General features: G+C 51.9%; 1 protein-coding gene across 3 annotated transcripts in view; it reads left to right on the top strand.

Moving 5' to 3' along the window:
* The first annotated feature begins 8,556 nt into the window (after positions 1-8,556).
* The window catches only part of FLNB (filamin B), a 67,105-nt gene continuing 55,218 nt past the window's right edge, over positions 8,557-20,443 (top strand). For all 3 annotated transcript variants that reach the window (XM_042880537.1, XM_042880538.1, XM_042880536.1), the window contains exon 1: positions 8,557-8,897. In XM_042880537.1, coding sequence (XP_042736471.1) covers positions 8,606-8,897 — 292 coding nt within the window. In that variant the 5' untranslated portion in view covers positions 8,557-8,605. The remainder of the gene's footprint in view (positions 8,898-20,443) is intronic.

Raw genomic sequence — 20,443 nt, 5'->3', positions numbered from 1 at the left:
CCCATGGACGTGGCTGGGAAAAGCATCGCTGTCACCGAGCCCAGCTGCTGTCAGCAACACGTGGTGGGAATATGGATCTGGAAACAAACAGATCATTAGAGGGTGAGTTAAGGTTTTCTGATTTAATTCTAAACACGCTGAGTGAGGGACCCAGAGATGTGTACTTCCAGGAAAGTGGCACCACGAGGCCTTTCTCCTCCAAGGAACACTGTACGACCACGTTCCAATGGGGAAATGGCATGGGGAGGTGAGATGGAGCCGAGTTCTGCCTGCACTTGGCCCTTCCTGGTAGCAGGACTGGAACAGAATGCTCTGCCTGCAGGGCTGGCAATGGGGCTGGGGCTTGAGGAGGAGAACTGGGTGTGAAATGCTGCACCCACGTGCTGCAGTCAGGCTCCTGCAGCCAGACCTGTACCTCTGCAGGGTTTTTGCACCAGCTTCTCCCCCTACATCTGTGGACGTGGATGCAGGAAGGATGCCCTGCGCTGCCCCGGCTCTGCAGGGACAGCTATGAGGCAGTGTGTCCCTGTGTATTTTGGCATGGTGGAGCTTCGTGCTCCCAGCAAAATGCTCTTTTGGTTTCTCTCCCCACAGCAGCTACCGTCCCGGCCCCGTGGCCGTGGGATGGTGGTCTGGCCTGCTCAGCTGTGCCGAAGGGGAGTGAGGCAGGGTCTGGTGGCAGCAGGACATCACCCATGGGGACATGGAGGCCTTCAAGGGCCGCTCCAGGAAAGCTGGAAGCCCCAGGGGAGAAGCAGGAGGGGTCCAAAGCTGGGCAGCTCTTTTACCCCACCAGGTCTGGGTGCTCACCCTTCCCTGTGCATCACGGCCCTGCTGGGCTGTGGCCCCATGTTCAGCCTCCAAAGCAGACAGCAATGGTATCGCATTCACTTCTCATTTCAGCATGGGCACGGTGCCCATGTAGTTACAGCACAGCTGACTCTGATTTTCGTATAGTTCATTGTTTACTTATGACTTACTATAAAGTTGAGCTCGTCTTATTTATGAGCAGCCATGAAGAGATGGGATTTCATCCACTGGGTGATGACTCATTCATTGGGTTGGACTCTCTAGCTCCTAATACGTGACATATTTTGGACTATTGGATGAACAGGATTTCTCTAAGAGCCCAAATTAAATGAGGTGAATGGAAATAATTATTTGTTTTTAAGGCCGTGTTGTCGTGGGGTCTGTGCTGGGTCGGCTCCCTGCTTGTCCCCCCGTAAATGTGTTTGGGGTCAGCATTGGGGCTGATGGCCCCGTTCCTGCTGCACAGGGGAGGCCTCAGCAGCACAGCAGCATTCGGTACTTTCTATGAACTTTAATGACTGCAGCATTACTTGTGCTGCTGCAAACAATTTGAGAAGCTAATTTGTAAAATTGCTCATAAAAATCTCATGTTCTTTCTGTAATCATAAAGCTCCTCTGCTAGAAAAGGAGCTACAAATCTCCTGAAACAGCCGCTCCGTGGGAGAGCTGCTCTGCCCTGGCTCTGCTTTGCCTCCCGTGGACATATTGCTGCCAGGGAACATAGCGGGCAGGGCTCACTGGGACACAGGTATCACTCCCAGCCGTGGCCCTATGGCATGCGGTGGCCGTTCGTTGGGATTTACACCCCGAGCCCCGCCATCAGGATGCTCCCCAGCCCCGGCGCGCTGGCGGATTGCCGCGAGGCAGTGGCAGGGCGTGTGGGGGACTCGCCATGACATAACCGCATTCCTGCGGCATTAGGAGATATTCCCAGGCGCAGCAGGGGCAGCACATCCCCTTCCCTGCCTCCCGCCGAGCCGCTGCCTTTCTCAAGGCATGGGGAGAGCAGCCCAGCTCCCCTCCTGCCTCGGGCTGAGAGCATTCCCGCTGCGCTGTGCGGGATTTCCACCGAGCCGAGCTGTGTGCGGGTTCTGCCGGGCCTTGCTTGTCCCGTGCTGCAAGGAGCAGCCATAGGGAGCTTTGGTGTGAGCCCTGCGATGGCCCGGTGGTGCCCGCAGGCGTCCCCGGCCCAGGGCACAGTGGCAGTAGATGGCAGCATTGCAGAATGTTTCGCTGGGGGTTTGCAACTCCTGGGGCACCAGCAGGGTGCTCGCCCCTTGCTTCCCACCCACAGCTCTGCTGCCAAGCTGCCACGCTGGGCCATGGGGCCGTGTCCCTTCGTTCTGCTAGGCTGGCAGCTGAGTGTGCTTTGTGCTCCGGGAATTGTGAGAGGGGCTGGCGCTCACCCAGAAGGCAACATGGGAGGCACCTGGTGCCCACACGGCGCCCATGTGCCGTTTGGTAGGGCCCCGGGCTCTGCTACTCGTGGGCTCACTGGGAGGCACGGCTGGGCCACCTCCGTGCTGCTGCAAGCAGTGTGAGACTGAAAGTCACCCACCCGGAGCTGCCTGCTCTGCTTTCCCTTTTCCCTCTCCATTGCAGCAATGGGGCATCAAGATGAGGCTGTAGGGACCACTCTCCAAAAAGGGCCTCAAGCCATGCCCGGGCCCCTTTGCACTTTGTTCTTGCTACCTCCGGGTTAGCAGGACCACAAGGGTGATTTCCCTTCCACCAGCTGCTCTGCTGGGGTTTTAGCCAGCAGGGAGCAAGAGAACACACGGTTTATTAAGCAAACATTCCTTGCTGGGAGCACTGTGCCAGATGTCTGCCGAGCAGGACTGTGCCCATTACCCCAGTAAGGCTGAATTGCCCTTTGAGATGCACAGGAGTTTGATTGAAAGGGATCTATTTTTATATTTGGGTCCCTTTCAATCCAACAGCATGTGATCAGGCTCGTTGTTGCCATCATCTCCCCTTTCAGCTCTGCAGGCACACGGAGCAGGAGGCACAGCTGCTGCCTCCACCAGCAGCACCGCCCTGATGCTGCCGTCCCCCAGGAGCTTGCATTGTTCTAAGCTGGTGCCCTTGGAGTTGCTTTGCAAAAGCCAGGCAGCCTCATTATCTCCATTTTACAGCAGGGACCTGAAAGTCATGGGCTTTGCCCTGCAACTGTCCTCCTATCGCAGGGTGCTGCGGGGCAGAGCTGAGCCACAGGACATTGCTGTGATACTGACATTAACATTAACATGGATGGATTACGTGATCTTAGCAGTTTCTTCCAACCTTAATGATTCGATGATTAACACTGGCAGTCACATGGAGGGGGTGCTGGCTTGAGGCTGGCCACTGCACAATCATGTTTTAAAGGTTTGTTCCCTTTTGAGCCGAGCAATGCCCCCAGATACATGGCCTCCCATACATAGAGCCATTTGTGCAGGAAGTCAAACACGCTAATTGCTGGGCTGGATGGAGCCCAGGTGCCAGCAACTCATGGCTGAGCAGCAGAACAATGTGCTGCCATTGTGTCCCCGCACTCCAGCAGAGCCTTATCGGCCCTCTGAGGGGCTCATAAAGCAGCTCACACAGCAGCCAGTGGCTTTCAGGCTTCTTGTTTCTGTCTCAGAATGTTTTGTGAGAAATATTAAAAAAAAAAAAAAAAAAGAGTGACGTCAGCTTTTGCAGAAAGCAAAACCATTTAAAGTATTCTTTGGGTTGATTATTCATCATCAGGAGAGCAGCACAGGGATCACTGAATGACCCCCTGCTTTCAGCTGCCTGTACCTCAGCAGTATTACTTATGCTACACAGAAGGGCTTTGGATTGCTTAGAGATACATTCCCCTGGAAAGCATTCCTCCCTATGCTTCACCTGGCTGAAAATGGCCAAAGGCAGTGTTCATCATGGTCTAGAGAAGTCACAGGCATGGGTCAGAGGTTGTGGAACAGATGATCTTAGTGGTCTTTCCAGCCTTAATGATTCTATGAGTCATCTCTATCCAGGTTAAAGCAAGCTGTGGGCCTGGCAGGGGTGAGATGTGTTCTGATTTCACACCGCCCTTCTTAGGAACTCCGACTGATGGAGTGAAAGCAAAAGGAGAGCTCAAACTCCAAAAAACATGCATGCCATCTTAGCAAGAGAGCTGTGGTTAATCTGAATGCAAATAGGAGTAGTAGGTAAAGCTGGAGGTAACCACAGCGCCTACAGCAATCTGATAGGGGCAGGAAGCCACGATTAGATGCACACTGGGCCATTGTGCTTCTTGTATCAGCTGTGGCTTCACAGCCCGTGAAATCAGACCCTGAGCTATTTTAAAAACGAGTTACTATTTGAAATTGTTTGTTGACTTGTCGAGGGCTGCTGAGCTGAGGGGGCTGCGCTGTGCTGTGAGTCCAGGAGGGGTCTGGGGGGCTGAAGTGGGCACCCCAGAGGTTCTGCAAAGAGAGGGATGCCCACCCATGGCTCAGGGAGCACATTTCTCACTTCAAACCACATTCACAGAGTAGAAGCAAATGAAACACACTCTTCTTCAGAAGTTAGTTTCCCCTCTGCTCCTTATGCACCCAGAAAAAGGGATGGGCTTGGCAGCACTGCCATGGGGACCAGGAGTGAGCAGGTTTGGGGTAAGAGATGAGGTGAATTCCCAAAGGAGACACACTCCTCAGGAATGCCCATCCCTCCTCGTCCAGCACATGTCAGGCGGGTCCCAGTGCGGCTGCCTCCCTGATTTCAGCTGCCACAGGACAGGAAAAAGCAGGAGCAGACTTGCTTTAGGGCCACTTCCAGCCCGTGTCAGAAGCGGCCTTAAATCCCAGCTGCGAGGCTCCCTGGGATGCAGCACTGTGAGTTCTGGCACAGCCCCGTGTTTGCCAGATGGATGGCTGCTCCTGGCACCATTTCCAGCTTCTGGATACATACATAATGCAGCGAGACCTCTACATACAGAAGAAAAATCATGTTCTTCCAGGCACGGGGAGATGAAAAAGTGCCCCACACACAACTGCTACTGCAAGCAGCCATTGCCTAAGTAGGCAAATGATAGATTTCCAGGGTAAAGTCGTGCACTTCCCAGCATATTTCTAGAGATCTCTCTTTGATAGACATCCCTGTGCCCCATTTGGATTGAACCGTTGCTGCGTGCTCCCACATTGCTGTCTTCACAATCCCGGATAACAAAGGGAGGAGGAAAAAAAAAAGCTGGAAAACCTCAGAACAAGTCGTATCAGATGTCCTACCAATATTTGTATAACGCAGAACTTTGCTGCTGAACAAGGAAATGCAGCCCATGACGCAACCCATCGAATTCATGCTTTGACTTGAACGACGTGCCTCGGCTTCGCTCTGCTTAGTAGAGCTCGAGGTAACGAAAGGAGAGGCCTAATGACTGCTTCATCAATAGAGAGAAGTAACAATTCTATTGTCTTCTGAAACTGAGCAAATAGTGCATGGGGAGGAGGAAAGGTACAGTGTGCCTGGGGAGGCTAAAGCCCCTGTGGCAGCTGGGTGATGCTGTGGCCACACTGGGGCTCTGGGGTTGTGCTGCCTCAGAAGGGGTTAATTCTGACCCTTGTCCTCCTACCACCAAAGTAAGCTGTTGCTGAGTAAGGCGTAGAGCAGGGGACATGCCCAGTGTCTGAGATGGAGGATATCTCATGGGGAGTCCCATCTCAGAGGAGGCAGCAGCACATTGTCACAAGGCCAGGATGTGCTCGGTTGCTGGGGAGCAGACCCCGTTAGTCACCATGCTCTGTGTCAGCACAGCCATGCTGCCGCTCCCACACCCTTCTGCTTTTGCAAGGGAGGTGCAGAAAGTCCCGTCCTGCACGCACAGCCAGCAGTCAGAGCTGCTGCATCCGCTGCCAGCGTGCTCCAGCAGCACGGTGGGTCCCACGGCACACTGCAGGGCACTGAAACTGCAGATCAGCAGTGAGTGCTGAGGTTCATGTCCACAAAGGGCTGTCATTGATTCTCCGAGAGCACCAGCAGGCCTGTGAAGGCTGGCCAGATTTTATGCACCTCTCAAGCTTTACTGATGTTCCTGTGAATCCCACTGCCTGCTGCCATGCTCTCTTTTGGGACAGTCTGCAGTTCTTTTTGCAAAAAGTGAAGACACAAAAAGTGCCACTGCAACTCCTTCTGTTTGTCAGTGCTGCATTTGCAGAATATTCTGAGCAGCCCTCTGGCAGAGCAGTAGATACAGAGCAGTGGAGGACCTCTGTTGTTGAACAAATAGGGTCTTTTAAAGCCTATTCTTGCAGTAAATTATCTTAAAGAGGGAGGAAAATATTTTTAAAGCACTGCTGCTTTCCTGAAACCGCTGACGGAGAGCTGAACAAGCCATGACAGTGTTCTTCCTTCCTTATATCTGCATCTAATGAGCAAAGGAAGAGCCGGGATGGAAAGTTCCTTGTCAGACAGGGCAAGAAAAAAGCATTCATTGCAGTGCCTGGTCTTGGAATCACCTCCCCTCTTTCTGCGCACATATGTGCCATCACACAAACATTTATCTGTACAAATACACATTCTGCAGGGCATATATTAGTTCATTTGTAAAAATACACAGTGCTGGGATGGTATTCCAGCAAGGACAGATCCACAGGGTAGCTTGTTTTCACTTCTCTGGCTCCTGATAAAACTCAAAACATGTGTTCACTTACGTGAAAATGTTTAATTTCAAACTAAAGCTGGTTTCCAGGCCAGATGTGACCCCAGAACAGCCTGACCTGGCCTCTCCTATGGGCCGCAGAGGACCCAGCTTGCAGCAAGGCCCGGGCACAATGTCATTAGAGTGCATTGCTGGGTGCTGGAGGGGAAAGGAGCTAAAATTAAAGTGCTACAAGCAATCTGCTAGTCCGGATGTGAGGTGGTTGCTAATAGTCCCAGCCCAGGCCAAAGTCAATATGCAATTAGCATCTATCAAGAAACAAAGTGGAGAACAGCCCTTGCAGGAGGCTCACCCACTGCTCCCAGCCTGCACCAGCTGGGTTGGACCAGCACTGTGCTGCCATGGGATGTGCCTCGGTGCAGTACATCGGATCTCTGGTTCTGAGACGTTCCTAGAGCAGGAGGCGGTGCAGCCCGTTGGCTGGGAGCGACGGGAGCTCAGGTGTGCCTCCCACTTCACCCAGCCTTCATCTTCATTCCTTCCCTACGTGTCACGATCAGATCTATCGAGTAGAGCTTAGAGTCTGCACAGCGAAACCACAGTGCTGCAGGGTAACAAAGACGTTAGAACAGAACTCTCGGGTGGAATAATTGGAAACGTGTCTTCTAATTTTAGTGGAGGGTGGCTACGGTCATTTAATTTAATTAGATTTATTGATTGCATGTTAATGGGTTTGCTCCTCTGGCAGGCTCCCATCCCTCGGAGTGTGAGCGGGGACACGCAGACACCGCGCTCGGAGCCGGCAGAGCTGTGCCAGGAGCAGCCGTAAGTGTGAGGGGTGGGCACGGGGCCGTGGGACACGCGGGGACACCGCCCTGATGGCAGCACCGAGCGGCTCGGGGTCACGGGACGTCTCGGCAGCTCCTGCGGAGTCAGCGCGAAGCACGCAGATGGGATGGTTCTGTTGACTTTTTGCTGTCATCAATGAGTCAGCGGCAAGTCCCAGTCTGTATGTCGGCAGGGAGGGGCAAGCCAGGAAATCAGTCACAAAAATGGAAAAAAAAAAAAAAAAAGAAAAAAAAAAGAGAAACCCCCGAGAATTCGAGCCTTACTTGGTTGCTTTTTGAAGTTTACATTTTGTTTGAGCGGTTGATAAGAGCGCGTTAGTCAGCGCGGGGCGTGCTGCTCCTCGGCGTGCCCGCCCTGTGCCAGCACGGCTCCGCACCTCTGCGACCGGCCCCCCGAAACCCCGCAGCGCTCAGCGCTGCTCCCGCCGGCATCCCCACGAATGGTCCGCCGTGTGAGGGGCACCGCGCTGCGGGAAACGCCTGGACACCACGGGGCACTGGTGGCCGTGCTGCGGGGTGCCGTGTGCGTGCCCCGAGCCGTAAGGGCTGCACCCCCAGGAACGCAGCAGTGCCACGGGGCCGCGCCCCGGCCATCCCTCAGTACCTTCGGGCCGTACCCCAGCTGTGCATCACCGCCACGGGGGCTGCGCACATGGCCATGCGTTACCGCTATGGGGGCTGCGCCCCTGGCTGCGCGTTAGCGCCGTAGGGCCCGCACCCCCGGGCCTCCATTAGCGCCACAGGGACTGCGCCCCCGGCCATCCGTTCAGTGACACGGGGCCGCACCCCTGGCTCTGCCTCACTATCGTGGGGGCTGCACCGCCCGGCCACGCAGCAGTGCCTGGGGGGCTGCATCCCGGCCCCGCGTTACCGCCCCGGGGTTATTCCGGACTCCCCGCGCACACCAGGTACGGCCCCCCCGAAGCCCCGCCACGCCGCAGCCCGGCCCGGCCCATCCCAGCCGCGCACAGCCCCTCCGCCCGGCCCGGCGGGGCGCGGGGGGTGATGCAGCCGAGGGCGTGCCGCTCCCGCCGGATAAAGGCCGGGCGGCGGCGCGGGGCCCGTGCAGTGCCGGGCGGGCGGCGGCAGAGAGCGGAGCAGCGCAGCGCAGCGCGACACATCTGGGGCAGGGCAGAGCAGCGGGGCGGCGGCACCGAAAGGCGCGAGGTGGCCGCTGAGCGCCGCGCTCTCCCAGCTCTTCCTCTCTCTGCCCGCAGGCGGCGGGCGGCGCGCAGCCGGGCGGGACCGGGGCGGAGCGGCGGCGGCGGGGGCGGAGCGGGGCAGCGCCATGAGCACGCAGGCGCGGGGCCAGAGCGGGCGCAGAGCGGCCGATCCCGACGGTGAGATGCCGGCCACCGAGAAGGACCTGGCGGAGGATGCGCCCTGGAAGCGAATCCAGCAGAACACCTTCACCCGTTGGTGCAACGAGCACCTGCGCTGCGTCAACAAGCGCATCGGCAACCTGCAGCACGACCTCAGCGACGGGCTGCGGCTGATCGCGCTGCTCGAGGTGCTCAGCCAGAAGCGCATGTACCGCAAGTACCACCAGCGGCCCACCTTCCGCCAGATGCAGCTGGAGAACGTCTCCGTCGCCCTCGAGTTCCTGGAGCGGGAGAGCATCAAGCTGGTCTCCATCGGTGAGTGCCTCCCAGCTCGCTCCGCTCGTTGCTTTTCCTTTAATTTGTTCTCCTTGCGCCGGACCTTTGCCCCTCGGGCCGTGCACACGGGCGCTGTGCGGAGCTGCTGCAGAGCCGGTGCGGTGCTGTCCCGCTGCCAGGGCCGCAGCATCGCCCTCCTGCTGTATTCCAAACTGCACTGTTACTTATGAGACGAGTCCGTGCTTTCTGTAGCTTGCACTCCCGAGGAGCCGCGGCGTGTTCCTTCTGTGCGGCTTTCCTTAATGACCCCCAGGTGCCTCGCAGGGACACCACGCCCCCCAGCCCATCTGCAGTCAGGTTCCAGCGCAGCACTGTGCTGCTGTAGAAGTTGGAGGAACGGGGTGGCTTCTGTTGCTCGCTGGAGCCCAGCAGATGATGCCAGTGCTCAGACTGGTGCAGATTGTCCATGGGCCGCTTTCCGGCGGGGCTGTGCTTAATCCCCGTGCTACGTAGTTGTGGGTAACAGACATTACCGGAGCTCTGCTGGCTCCCGGGGTGGGTGGTTGGTGCTTGTGGCGCTGGGTCTCTCTGTGCCATGCCACAGCGTGAACCCCTGCGGAACTGCAGTCTTTTCTGGGGGCATGGAGGCTGCCTGAATGCAGTGTCCCTCAGGAATGTGCGGTGGCTGATCGGGGTGGCTCAGGTGTGGCCACAGCATGCTCTGTACAGCCATAATCTGAATGCCTGAGAGGCCTGTGGGAAGGAATGTGAGTGCCTTGTAGTTCTCTCTGCCAGATAACTCTAACTGCTGGCTGCTGATGAGTCTGGCCTCAATGAGTTACACAGCTGAGTTTGGGTGAGTTCAGCTCTACTCGTGTCCCTGAAACTCTTGGCCAAGGTGAAAGCTGTTTCACTTCAGAGGCTTTAGTAACATTGGTAAGAAAACGTGGACTTGTCTGGGATGGGAACCCTTCTGGAAGCCCATGCCTGGTGCAGGAGGTGGACGCTTGGCAGCTCCTCACGCTGGGGCCATTTGGGTGCCCTGCAGCAGCCCTCAGAGGGACAGCAGTTGATGCACTGGGAGCAGGGCTGGTGCTAGTGACTTGCTACACGTGTGCCCTTGACCTGCAGCTGCCCAGCTCCTTGGCTGAGCTCTTCCCTCCTGCTGCGTTGTTTGCCCTAGGAAAGTGTAGCTGCTCCAGCTGCCTTCCTATTCCTCTGCAAGGCTTCCTGACAGACTCCAGAGATCAAGGGTTGCTCTGTTGGGTCTGGCTCTGCATGGCTTCCTTCCGCAAGGCACTGCTGTAGCAGCACTGCACTGCCGCAAGATAAGGTTTAGCTGTGAGGTGTCTGTAACCACTGAAGGCATTTAGCTGTTTTGTAGATTATTTATGCTATATTGCTTCTTAAAAAACAGCTTGTAGCTGGAGCTTTGGAGAATGAGGTGACTGTGGCTCTGCATGAAGGGGTTTGCAGCCCATCCATTCTGTGTGGGTGGAGCAGGAGCCAGGTGGTGGGGCAGGCTCTGACTGTACATATGGCCCTGGATAAACTGTGCTGCTCCTGAAAAAACATCCTGGCTTTCCAGAAATGACATTCCAAACAAACCCTGTGGCATTCTTCTCGATGAGCTGAAGCCCACACTGCCTCTTCTGCAAGCTGCAAAGTGCTGCTTGCCTGTAGTGCTTGTCTCCCTGTGGCTGTGCATTCTACGGAACTTGGGACTTCATCTTTGGTTTTCAGTCTCTTTTGTGCTGCTGAGCAAACATGAGGTCATGCCGGGGTCTGGAGCTATGTACAAATAAGGGCTTTTAGGTGGAGGACTTTTATGACCAGGTTGGCCTTTAGGGCTTGGGGTGTTTAGGGCCAGCTCTGAGCCAAATCAGCTGGGGAATCCAGACGGCTGCAGCTGCTGGATTTCTAGCATTAATAATGCCATCAAATCTCTGCTAAATGGATGCAGTGCATGTTCCAGTTATTATTTAACTTCCAGGAATGCTTTGGAAGCCATGCGGTATGACTTAGCTACTGCTGCTGTACTACAACCCACACCTCTGAAACCTTGCTACTGAAGAAGTTTGGTATTCCAACTTTGTCTTATTGATCTAATTATATTTGGAGGAACCAATCAAACTTATGTTTGACCACAGCTTTTAATTCAGTTTGGTTCAGCCTCTCCTACCCCTTGTTTAGCCAATTCCACAGGCAGTTCCGAGATGCTTCTCCTTAAGGCACAAGGTGCCCTCGCTACAGTGCAGATCTGTGATTTGTCTGTGTGATCTGCAGTTTAAAAAAAAAAGAAAAAAAAGCTGTAAAGCAATGCTCTGTGCTGTGCTATCCAGTGACAGTGGGATGGAAGGCCTTAAACTTGTTAGGGCAAGTGATCTGAACATGAGGAGTCTTCGGCTTGGTGCAGGGTAGCACTGAAGTGTTAACAAGCGCTAAGTCTGGCTTTTTTTCTCTGCCAGGCTGAGGATAATTGCAGATTCCTGGGTGCTGAGTGGTGTGCAGGCGCATTGTGGAGTAGGACGCCAGGAATGCAGCACACAAGGGCTTTGCTCTTGGCCTAAGGAGCTGATCGGCTCTGGAGATTACTTTGTATGGGAACCACACTGTGCCTTGGTAGAAGCCACACACAGAAAATTGCTGGGAGGAGGTTAAGGTTTAGTTTGGCCCCAAGCTTGCTCCCAGAAACCCTGTTATCAGGTGGTAGGAGTCAACTGATTTTAGCTTAGGAGCAGAGGTTTTCAAGGTCTGGAGCCTGGCAGGCAGTTTCTGTCACCTGCTCTGCTCGCACCCAGTGCTCGCCTGCAGTGTGGTGTCTCCTGCAGCAGCAGGGTGGGTGCTGAGCAGCTGCTTGTTTTTGGTACAACGTAGAGGTGGTAATCCTAGACTGCAGCACTCTGATTGATCAAACCGAAAAACATGTGGTTTCTCTTCGCTGGGTTGCGCTTTCATCAGATAAGCGAGCTGATCTGACTTGCCTTCCAGCTGCAGGATGCTGGGCAGTAACACGAGAAAATAGGGGGGAGAGGTTGCGGGGGTTGTGTGACAGTGCTGCTGCCTGCTCCCGTGTCGCTGGGATCTAATGTTGGCTGCAATTGAGCATTTGGCTTTAATGTTTGCCTTTGGTTGTTGGTGAACTACAGGATGACAAAACCAGTTGTGAATTCCTAGATTTCTTCTAAAACTTGTTGAATGTATTATCCTGTAATACTCAGAGCTAGGTGCTTGACAGCTGAAAAAAGGAAAATGTATTTTCAGCCTGTATACGCTTTGGGTCTCTCTCTGTCTCTCTCTGGCTGCTATTAACACATCATAAGAAGGTAGTCAAAACACACTTGCATTTTGTCTGCCACTTACCTGTGACTTCCCTGGAGGCTGTTTTCTGGAAAACATCCAATGTTTCTTGGAAGCAGGTTTCTGCTTCTTGGAAATGTGACACTTAATCCTTCCACTCTAAAATTATTTTTGATAGACTGATGGTGGACCTTGCTGCTGGAAAGGCCCTGCTTTCTAATAACCACCTGGTTGGGCTCCTCAGGACTCTGTGTTCCAACAATTTGAACTATTGGTCTAAAGTGTATAAAATCATAGTACATCCTCAGTCGGAAGGGTTCCATAAGAGTCATTGAGTCCAGCACCCGGCCCCATGCAGGAATAAGTGGCTTTACATGAATTGTTTACTCCAAGTTAGTGTAAGGTACCTTAGGTGGACTGTTCTAGTATTCTTCTACATCTGAAAGTAAGCTTACAAAGTGATCAGGCTCTTCTGTAAAGGAATTTGGGACCGGTAAGGGTAATGTGCTAAACATCTTTTTTTGTTTAAGGCACTGGAAAACTATACCTTCCACTCAAGAAGGCCTGAAGTCTTGACTGTTCCGTATTCTAATGCTATGCTCTGTATTGGCTTACATGGAGATGTTTAAATCTAAGTGGGGCAGGATAACTATTTTCCTAGCCTACAGTGTAATCTAAGAATGTGGTTAACCTTGTGTGTGGCCATGCTTCTGAATTCCCAGTATTGTTCTGCCTGCTCCTTATAGTGCAGAGTAAAACAATGAATCCCTCAAGCTTTGGAGGAATTTTGTCTTCTCTTTGCCCCTTGGAAATAGACTCTGTGGGACCCGAACAAGAGCCTGTAGGGTTTAGGTCAGAAGCAGATGCTGACAAGGGCATCAGAGAGAAATGGTATGTTGCAGGTGATGCTGGTGTAAACGGATCTCTACTTCACTATAATGTTCTCTGCCACCAGCATCAGGTGTACCTGTGTGTGGACTTGTCATCCTTCACTGCCTGCTGTGATACACAGCTCACAAGCATGGTGTCTGGCCTGTAACTCCTTGCAGTAATGAAGGGAGAATGCAGAGCTCAGAGACATGGGTTTGGCTCTTTTTGAGCTTGGTGCCAGTGTGTGTGAAGAGCCTGGCCCACCAGTTGCTGTTTGCAAAGCATCAAACCTGTCTTTGGCTCTTGAAGAGGCATCCAAGCTTTCTGTAGAGAAACCTTTAGGCTCCTGAGAAATTTTCTTGCATGTGTGTGTGCCTGCGGTAGTGCTGTGGCTCTATTCCAGGGCAACTGCCTGTGAGATGGGCTATTCTCTCACAAAGGCAGTGATGGAGGCACATGGCAGGTAGAGGTGGGTGAGGATTTGTCGCTGCTGTCTGCTTGGACTTGGCAAGAAAAGCGTAAGACTTTCCAAAAGCACCTGTGCTAGAGGAAGGAAACATTGTATGGCTGGGTGTTAACTGCTGGGGAAAGAATCCTAAACAATCTGTAAAAAATGCTAAGGGAAGGCACTGCTCATCCCTGTAAGGAGATCTGAGTAGTCCTTGTTACAAGCTTCACAGTACTGTACTACTCGCATGGCTGAATTTGTGCTAACAGTAGAGAGGAACAAATACATGTCCTCTCTTATGGTGTTTTGGGAAATGAGTAGCAGTTTTCATGAGAAAAGTACATGTGAAGCCTGCAGTAGATGCTATTTTTTTTTCTTGCCTGCTGCATTTGTGGTAGCAGTGGTAAGGACCCAACCCTGTAACGGTTGCCTGGGTGGGGTGCATTGGGGTGAGCTGCTCTCGCTCCTCCCAGGACGTTGATGGTGGGTTCAGAGTTGAGTCAACTGAGGTTATAGCTTCAGTGGGCTGAGCAAATTCTGCCTGTTCATGGGGATTAATGCAATGAAGCTCCAGAGGAATTTCTTCCTCACGTCTTGCTTTTGCTTGGTTCAGATTTTATTATTCTCTACCCACAAGGGAGGAAAAAAAAAAAAAAAAAGCCTGTAGTTCACACTCCTGCCTGTTCACGTTCCTCCTGAGTATCCTGTAACTTAATAGGGAAGACACTTCCTTCTGCATTGTTAGGAGCTAAATCCAAGATCCTGTAGTTGAAGGCCTTACCGTGAGTTTGTTTTATCATGACCAGATGGTTCTCTGGACTATAACACTGTCTTTGAGCTTTCTTCAGCTTTGTCACTCTCTACAACTAACCTTGAGTGTCCACATAACATCTGGTACATCATAGTAAGGAATGAATCTGCTGTAGAGGGCTTAATGGCTTACAGTTCCTAATGCAAAACACTGTTGTGCTGTAAGTTGGAAGTTTAACATGTGTAGTATGATGCTAGCAAAGTAGAAGCAAGACACTGCATGCGTGTTTCAGTGGTAGTGCTCATGGCTCTTGCAATGGCTATTTCTTTGTTAGGAAAAAAACAAGTGAGGCCACTTCAAACAGCAGCCAGATGTGGTCTTGCCTAAGTTCCTGGGGAAGCCTTGTGCTGACTGATGCAGCAGCAGATGTTCTCCTGCCCTGGAGCTGCCTGGGGCGGGCAGGGGCTGGAGCAGCAGAATCCAGTCCCTGCTGCTGTGGTGGAGTAGAGTAGCTTGGGCTTCCTGCTAGTGCTGCCACTGGAACAAAGCAGCCATAGCTTGTTAGCAAACCAAACCCTCTGAGGAGAATGGTCTTTCGTAACTGTACAATTCTTGTTGATGGTGTGCTTCCTCTAAATTTGTTGAGTAGCGTTCCCTACAGCTTAAGGAAGCAGATAGTGCCACCCCACTAGGTGAACTAGTCCATGCTGAAGTCAAACTCTTACTTTAAAGCATAAGTTGTTCCGATATATCACTGGCCTACAGAAAATAACTCTGAAGTACAGCAGACTGTGGCAGTCGGCCTGTAGGTTGGTTGTGATGTGGCTTTGAATGCCCAGGCAAGGAGCACTCCTGCAAAGGGATGAACAGTTTCTCCTAACAGCAGTGAGAGGCTGTGCAAGCTCCCCTGACAATACAACTGAATAACAGCATGAAAATGGCTGCAAGCTGTGGTGGCATCATGAGTCACCTGCTCCTTCTGCCTTGCTGCATGGCACTGGGCAAACTATGACTTACTTCTTTGTCGGAGCACTGGTGAGCTGGGTTGTGCTCCATGGTTGTGCAGCATGGCTCCCAAGGGCTGGCACCTCTGAGGGCAAAGTGGACATGGATGGGCCCCAGATCTGATCTCCTCTTGACCCCAGCCCCAGCCTTATGATCTGCTGGGAGGAGAGCAGCCCACAGTGCCTGACATGAGACAGCAGGAAACACAGCAGCTCTGATGCTTAGCCCTGGTTTTATTGAAGCGCTTCTGGAACCAGATCTCTTCCACTCAGGCCTTCAGCTCAGGCAAGCTGGGTCAGTGCAGGCACACGCCGCCTTCTGCAGCAATCCTGGGTGTGGTGGAAGCGTTTCTGTGGCTGCAGAGCGGTAACCAAAAGCTGTGAGGCCGCCCTTCCTGCTGGCTCATGGCCGGGCCGTTTCCACCCGCCTCCTGCACTGAGGCCTGCAGGGCGGCTGCATGGCCTGCGCCTGGGGCAGCTGTGACCTGTTCTTGCCTGCGGCCCTGTTGGCCAACCCAGCTGCTCGTGGCTGCTTGCTGTTCTTGATTAGTCTACAGCTGCCCTTGCAAGGTGACAAAAGCAGTGTGTATGTGTTCCTGAGGCTGTATGAAAAGACGCTGGTGTGGTTGGTGGGCTTGAAGCACATTGTAGGTGGCAGCCCATGAAGTGCCGTGTAAATAAGCTTTGAAATGTCTCCTCCTGGGCACAGTGCAAGAAGCTGTGGGAGCAGACTTGCACGCTGAACAAACATCCATGATATGTGAATCTGAAGGTTATTCAAACACAGAAGAGGAAATACTGTTCCCTGTGGCTAGATGCTAACACGCCCTGCTATCCTTCTTTTATTTGGTGTAATTAATTGCTTTACATTGCCTTTTCAAACAAAAATCTTCTAGCAGTCACTGTAGCATAACTTTGGTGGACTTCTGAGACCAGTCCTTGTGCGTCTGAGAGCCAAAACCCTGCTGTGCACCTTGGAACATATCTTTGGTGCAGCCTTCCCTTTGTCACAAGGTATGTGTGCGGCAGGTCCCTGGGCTCAGGCAGTGCGAGCAAAGTATCCAAGCTGCAGCTGCCCCATCCTGTCCTGCATATGGCTGTGGTGCATCACCCTGGCTGGGAAGGGGCCTGATGACAAACGTGCCTTGCAGATAGAAGGTAAAAATCTTGTGTTAACCGGACTTATGACCCTTTCTGTGAAATGGGGAACATTGGCTTGTTGAACGGCGTTGGTGCCAAACTGTCATCTTGACGGTGCAAGAAGCTGTGAAGTGAAGTAACACTCAGTCTGCAGATCTTCGCAGGGTTTCCTTCTTTGTAAGGCTCTGTAACTGAGTTTATAGATTTCCCACGTAATCTGTGGCACTTGAGGCTGAGTCTGCTCTAAAACACTGAATTGAATGATCTTTGCATTGATCTGAGTTGTTCCAGAAATACTGAAAAGCAAGCTTCTGGACTGCTGTTGGATGTTCAACGCAGGTAAACTGTGACTTGAGTGGGCCTGTTTCAACACCTGGGTACTTCTGCAAAGGTGCTGCTTGTTGCAGTACCTGTTAGTCACAGTGATTCTCTGTCACTCTCACAGACATCATTTGTTTTCACATTTCCCTGTGGGGGGAAGTGTTGGTGTCTGAGCAGACCTAACATACTGACTGTGGGAAGACCGGGATGCTAATTGCATTGTTTCGGCTCTAATCTGGCTGTTGAATAACTGTGGCTGCATGCAAAATGTCTGATAGCTTATGTAACTGCTTGAACAAAATCAATGATCTAATTAAAAGTCAAATAAAAGCAAGTTTGGTTGTATCTGAAGATTACTTCTGTTAGGCTTGTGGTGAAAATGCAGCTATAAAGAAAAACTAGGCTGTTGACTGCTAGGGAAAGTGTGGTGACTCTTACAGGAGTGTGAACATCCAGTGCCATAGCCTGAGCTCAGTGCCGCATGCTGTGGCTTCTGAATGCCAGAAAAAAATGCGTGAAAGCTGTTGGTCTGGATCTCAGGGGCTTTCTGTAGTAGTGCAGTCAATGCTCCCAACTCATGAGCGGTTGATCATGTGTGCAGGTGTGGGTGTGCAGGCTACCACCAGAATTATATGAAGGTTGCTGGCCATGGACTTGTTGGCTTCTGTAATCTGAGAACTTCTAAAACCTGCCTTGCAGGGATTCTGCTATGCAGAAGTAGCTCAAACTGCCTGGATTAGTTTGGAGGTCTCTGCTGAATGGCTAAAATGGGTCATGATGAATCTTGCTATAGTACTTACATCCTTGATGAGTGGATGGAGAAGTGACATTCTGTTCCTTACGAGAATCAGGCTAGGTAATGGGAACTATCTATGCTGCATCTTGCTCTCGGTCAAAACCTGGGTAAGGATAACTGGAGAGCCTGTGACTGGTCTGTGCTGTGCTCATATTGATTCACTATCCCAAAAGACCAACATGAGCGTCCAAGGATAACTGTACATCTGAGAAAGTGTGCCTGTGTCATCTCTCAAGAATGCAGAGAACTTTTCTCTTCCTACAGACAGAAAACAAAGCCTGTATGTGAAAAGGAAATTGGTGAGAGCTAATGTTGTGCTGGGTATGGGAACTCCTAGCCACTTGTGTGGGTGTGAGCTTTGTGGTCATTGTGTAGCCCTGTGGTGTCTAGTGCTGTTAGAAATGAATAATTAGACACTCTTAGCTGAGTACACAGTGTGCATGCTGGACAACTGAATGGCTGTGTCAGTTAGGAGTGGTGGAAGAGAAGTCCTACTGCTCATCAGTACAGCTGCTACCCCAGCTGGCACAGGTTGTGTTCCTGACCTTACCTAGCAGTAAGTAAGGGTGAGGATTCCAGTTCAATCCAGCTGCTGAAAGCTGAGTGAGATCTCTGTGGTGGACTACAAAACCAGGCTGTTGAGGATTGCTGTGGTCTTGGCTGCTGTGTGCCCTAGTGCTTCCCAAAGCTGTACAGAAGCAGCACAGCTAACGGCTTGCTGGTAAGAGTTTTTTCCACCCAAAAAGAAGCAGGAAAGGTCTGAGACTTTCTTCCAGTGGCCTAGATTCTCCTCTGGTACGTAAGGGTTAAAAAAAAAAAAATCACCTTTTAAGTTTTTCACTCAGTTCATGGCCGCTTTAAAGGCTGGATGGCACAGCCCTGACCTTGGTGCTGTCACAGCCAGATGATTAGTGGCTGCTCAGTGAGCATTAGTGAACAAGCTAACGACTTGCAGACATTTACAGAGACAGGAGCATGTGGGACTCCTGAGGAAGGCTATTGCAGAGACCTTGTCCCAAAGAATTAACCCTGTCGCCACCAGCATCCTCACTTTCTGTGAGCTTTGGTGTGCCAGGAGTCTGTCGCAAAGAGATGTGTGTGTACATATAAACAAAGGCTGTATTCCTAGACTTTTTCCACTGTGTGGCATGTTAACAAAATGCATGTCACTTGTATTTTATAAAATAATAGTTCCCTATCCCTCAGTACCTGTGGGATGCAATGCCAGGAGGCAGGATGGTGGTGCCCTACTCTGTTAGGGTGAAGGGTGTTTGGCTGCCATGGCTAAGCATCCCCTGGATGCAGCTGTGACATTGCCACTCCCAGTTGAGGGGTTTCTGGATCCCCCACTGCACTGCAGGAGTTGATGGGAACTTAAAAATGACAGTCCTCTAGAAATGAGGATTAGCCTAGAAAGAGCTTTGTGTGAGGAGGTGGTTTGGAGCATCCTGTGAGGTCCCATGGGTGGCTCGCTCTGCAATGCAGACAGGCACCAGAGCCCCAGACTTGGTCTTTGTGCCATCCCACAGTTATTTTCTTGCTCTGGAACCAGAGATGTGCCACCTTGAGCTCCTGGCTGCCGAGTCTGCAAGAACGCATGACCCAGGATCAGGGCACAGCATGGTGTAAGCTTCTGTGGGACAGACCTTCCCTGCAAGGTGCTTGTGTAAATCAGTGATAAGCTGTGGCACTGAGGCTTGCCTTATTCTTTGGTGCTGCTGAACAGGTAAAACACCAGCTTGGCAGCTGAGGCTACAGCACCAGGGGCAGCAAACATGAGTGAGATGCTGCTGGCTCTGTCCCAGGGAGCAGCTGAGGTGTGTGGATTTCCGAGTAAAGCTCTGCCCAGCACCTGTGGCTGAGCCAGGGAACCCCCTGGAACCAGCAACAGAAAAATCTGCCTCAGTACATCTGCCTTATACGTTGCTATAGTATCACAGCATAGCACAGTGCTGAACTCAATATTTAAAAATGAAGGTAATACCGTTTCTGATAGAACTAAGTAACTGAAGCTAGGCTATGTACAACTAACAGCTGTTTTTTTTTCTATTAGGAGGGAAAAGTGAACTGCTTGACATAAACTGCTGCAGCTATTGGTTGAAAACGCTGCCTAAGGCAGGGGAAGCTTAAATATTTTAATTAACCAACTTTATTACTTAAACATAGGCTACAGAATATTTCATGTTCTATCTGTAAAGAAAGAGGACTCCTGAAGCAGAAACCTGGGCAGCAGATGTATTCAAGCTCAAGCATCAAAATGAAGAGGAGCAGCCCAGTCACCATCTATAGGAGAAATACCCATGGGATTTTTGCTCCATCTAAAGGGAGGTAACAGTGAGGCATGCTGCTAAATATTTTTATGGTGAAACTGAGGAACTGGTAAGAAGCAAGGTGGCCTAACATGGCACTAAACCTGGTAGGGGTATGGTCATGGGTACCTACGTCTGAATGTCAAAAGCACAGACTGGTCTCATGCAGGCTGGACTGGACTTGCCTGTTTGAATTAGTGTGCCATTAATCTGTTCTTGGGTAACATGGAATTGGTTCCTGGGAACTGACGACTGCTTGAATAGCAAAGCTATGGTGTGCATGTGCAGAAATGCAAATGATACGTACTCTGGGGTGGAGATGTGCTGTGGGACATGCAGTGACTGTCTCTGGGCATAAATCTTACTCCTGATTGAGCTTGTCTTTAGTGCTTCTGATAGGTGTGAAATGAGGAGGTGGTACAGAAGGAGGCAGAACAGTGTGGCTGTGACTGTTTTGGCTCTGGTGATGTTGCCCCTAAAGCCAGTGCTTCATTTTTCTATATTGTGTTAGGAATGCAAGATGCAGTTGGCTTGCAAATGTGAACGATGTGAGGCTGCAAGTGGAAGAACTAGATCCTGTGGCTGGGTAACTGGCTGCACCCTGTTCAGTATGTGGCAGAGTGCTGTCCCTGGAGGCCATGCAGAG

This window comes from Lagopus leucura, unplaced genomic scaffold (assembly GCF_019238085.1).
Source record: "Lagopus leucura isolate 7727_CA_CO unplaced genomic scaffold, USGS_WTPT01 Super-Scaffold_100026, whole genome shotgun sequence".
Lineage (NCBI taxonomy): Eukaryota > Metazoa > Chordata > Aves > Galliformes > Phasianidae > Lagopus > Lagopus leucura.
The sequence above is the reverse complement of the archived record's forward strand: the minus strand, read 5'-3'. Positions and strand labels throughout refer to the sequence as shown.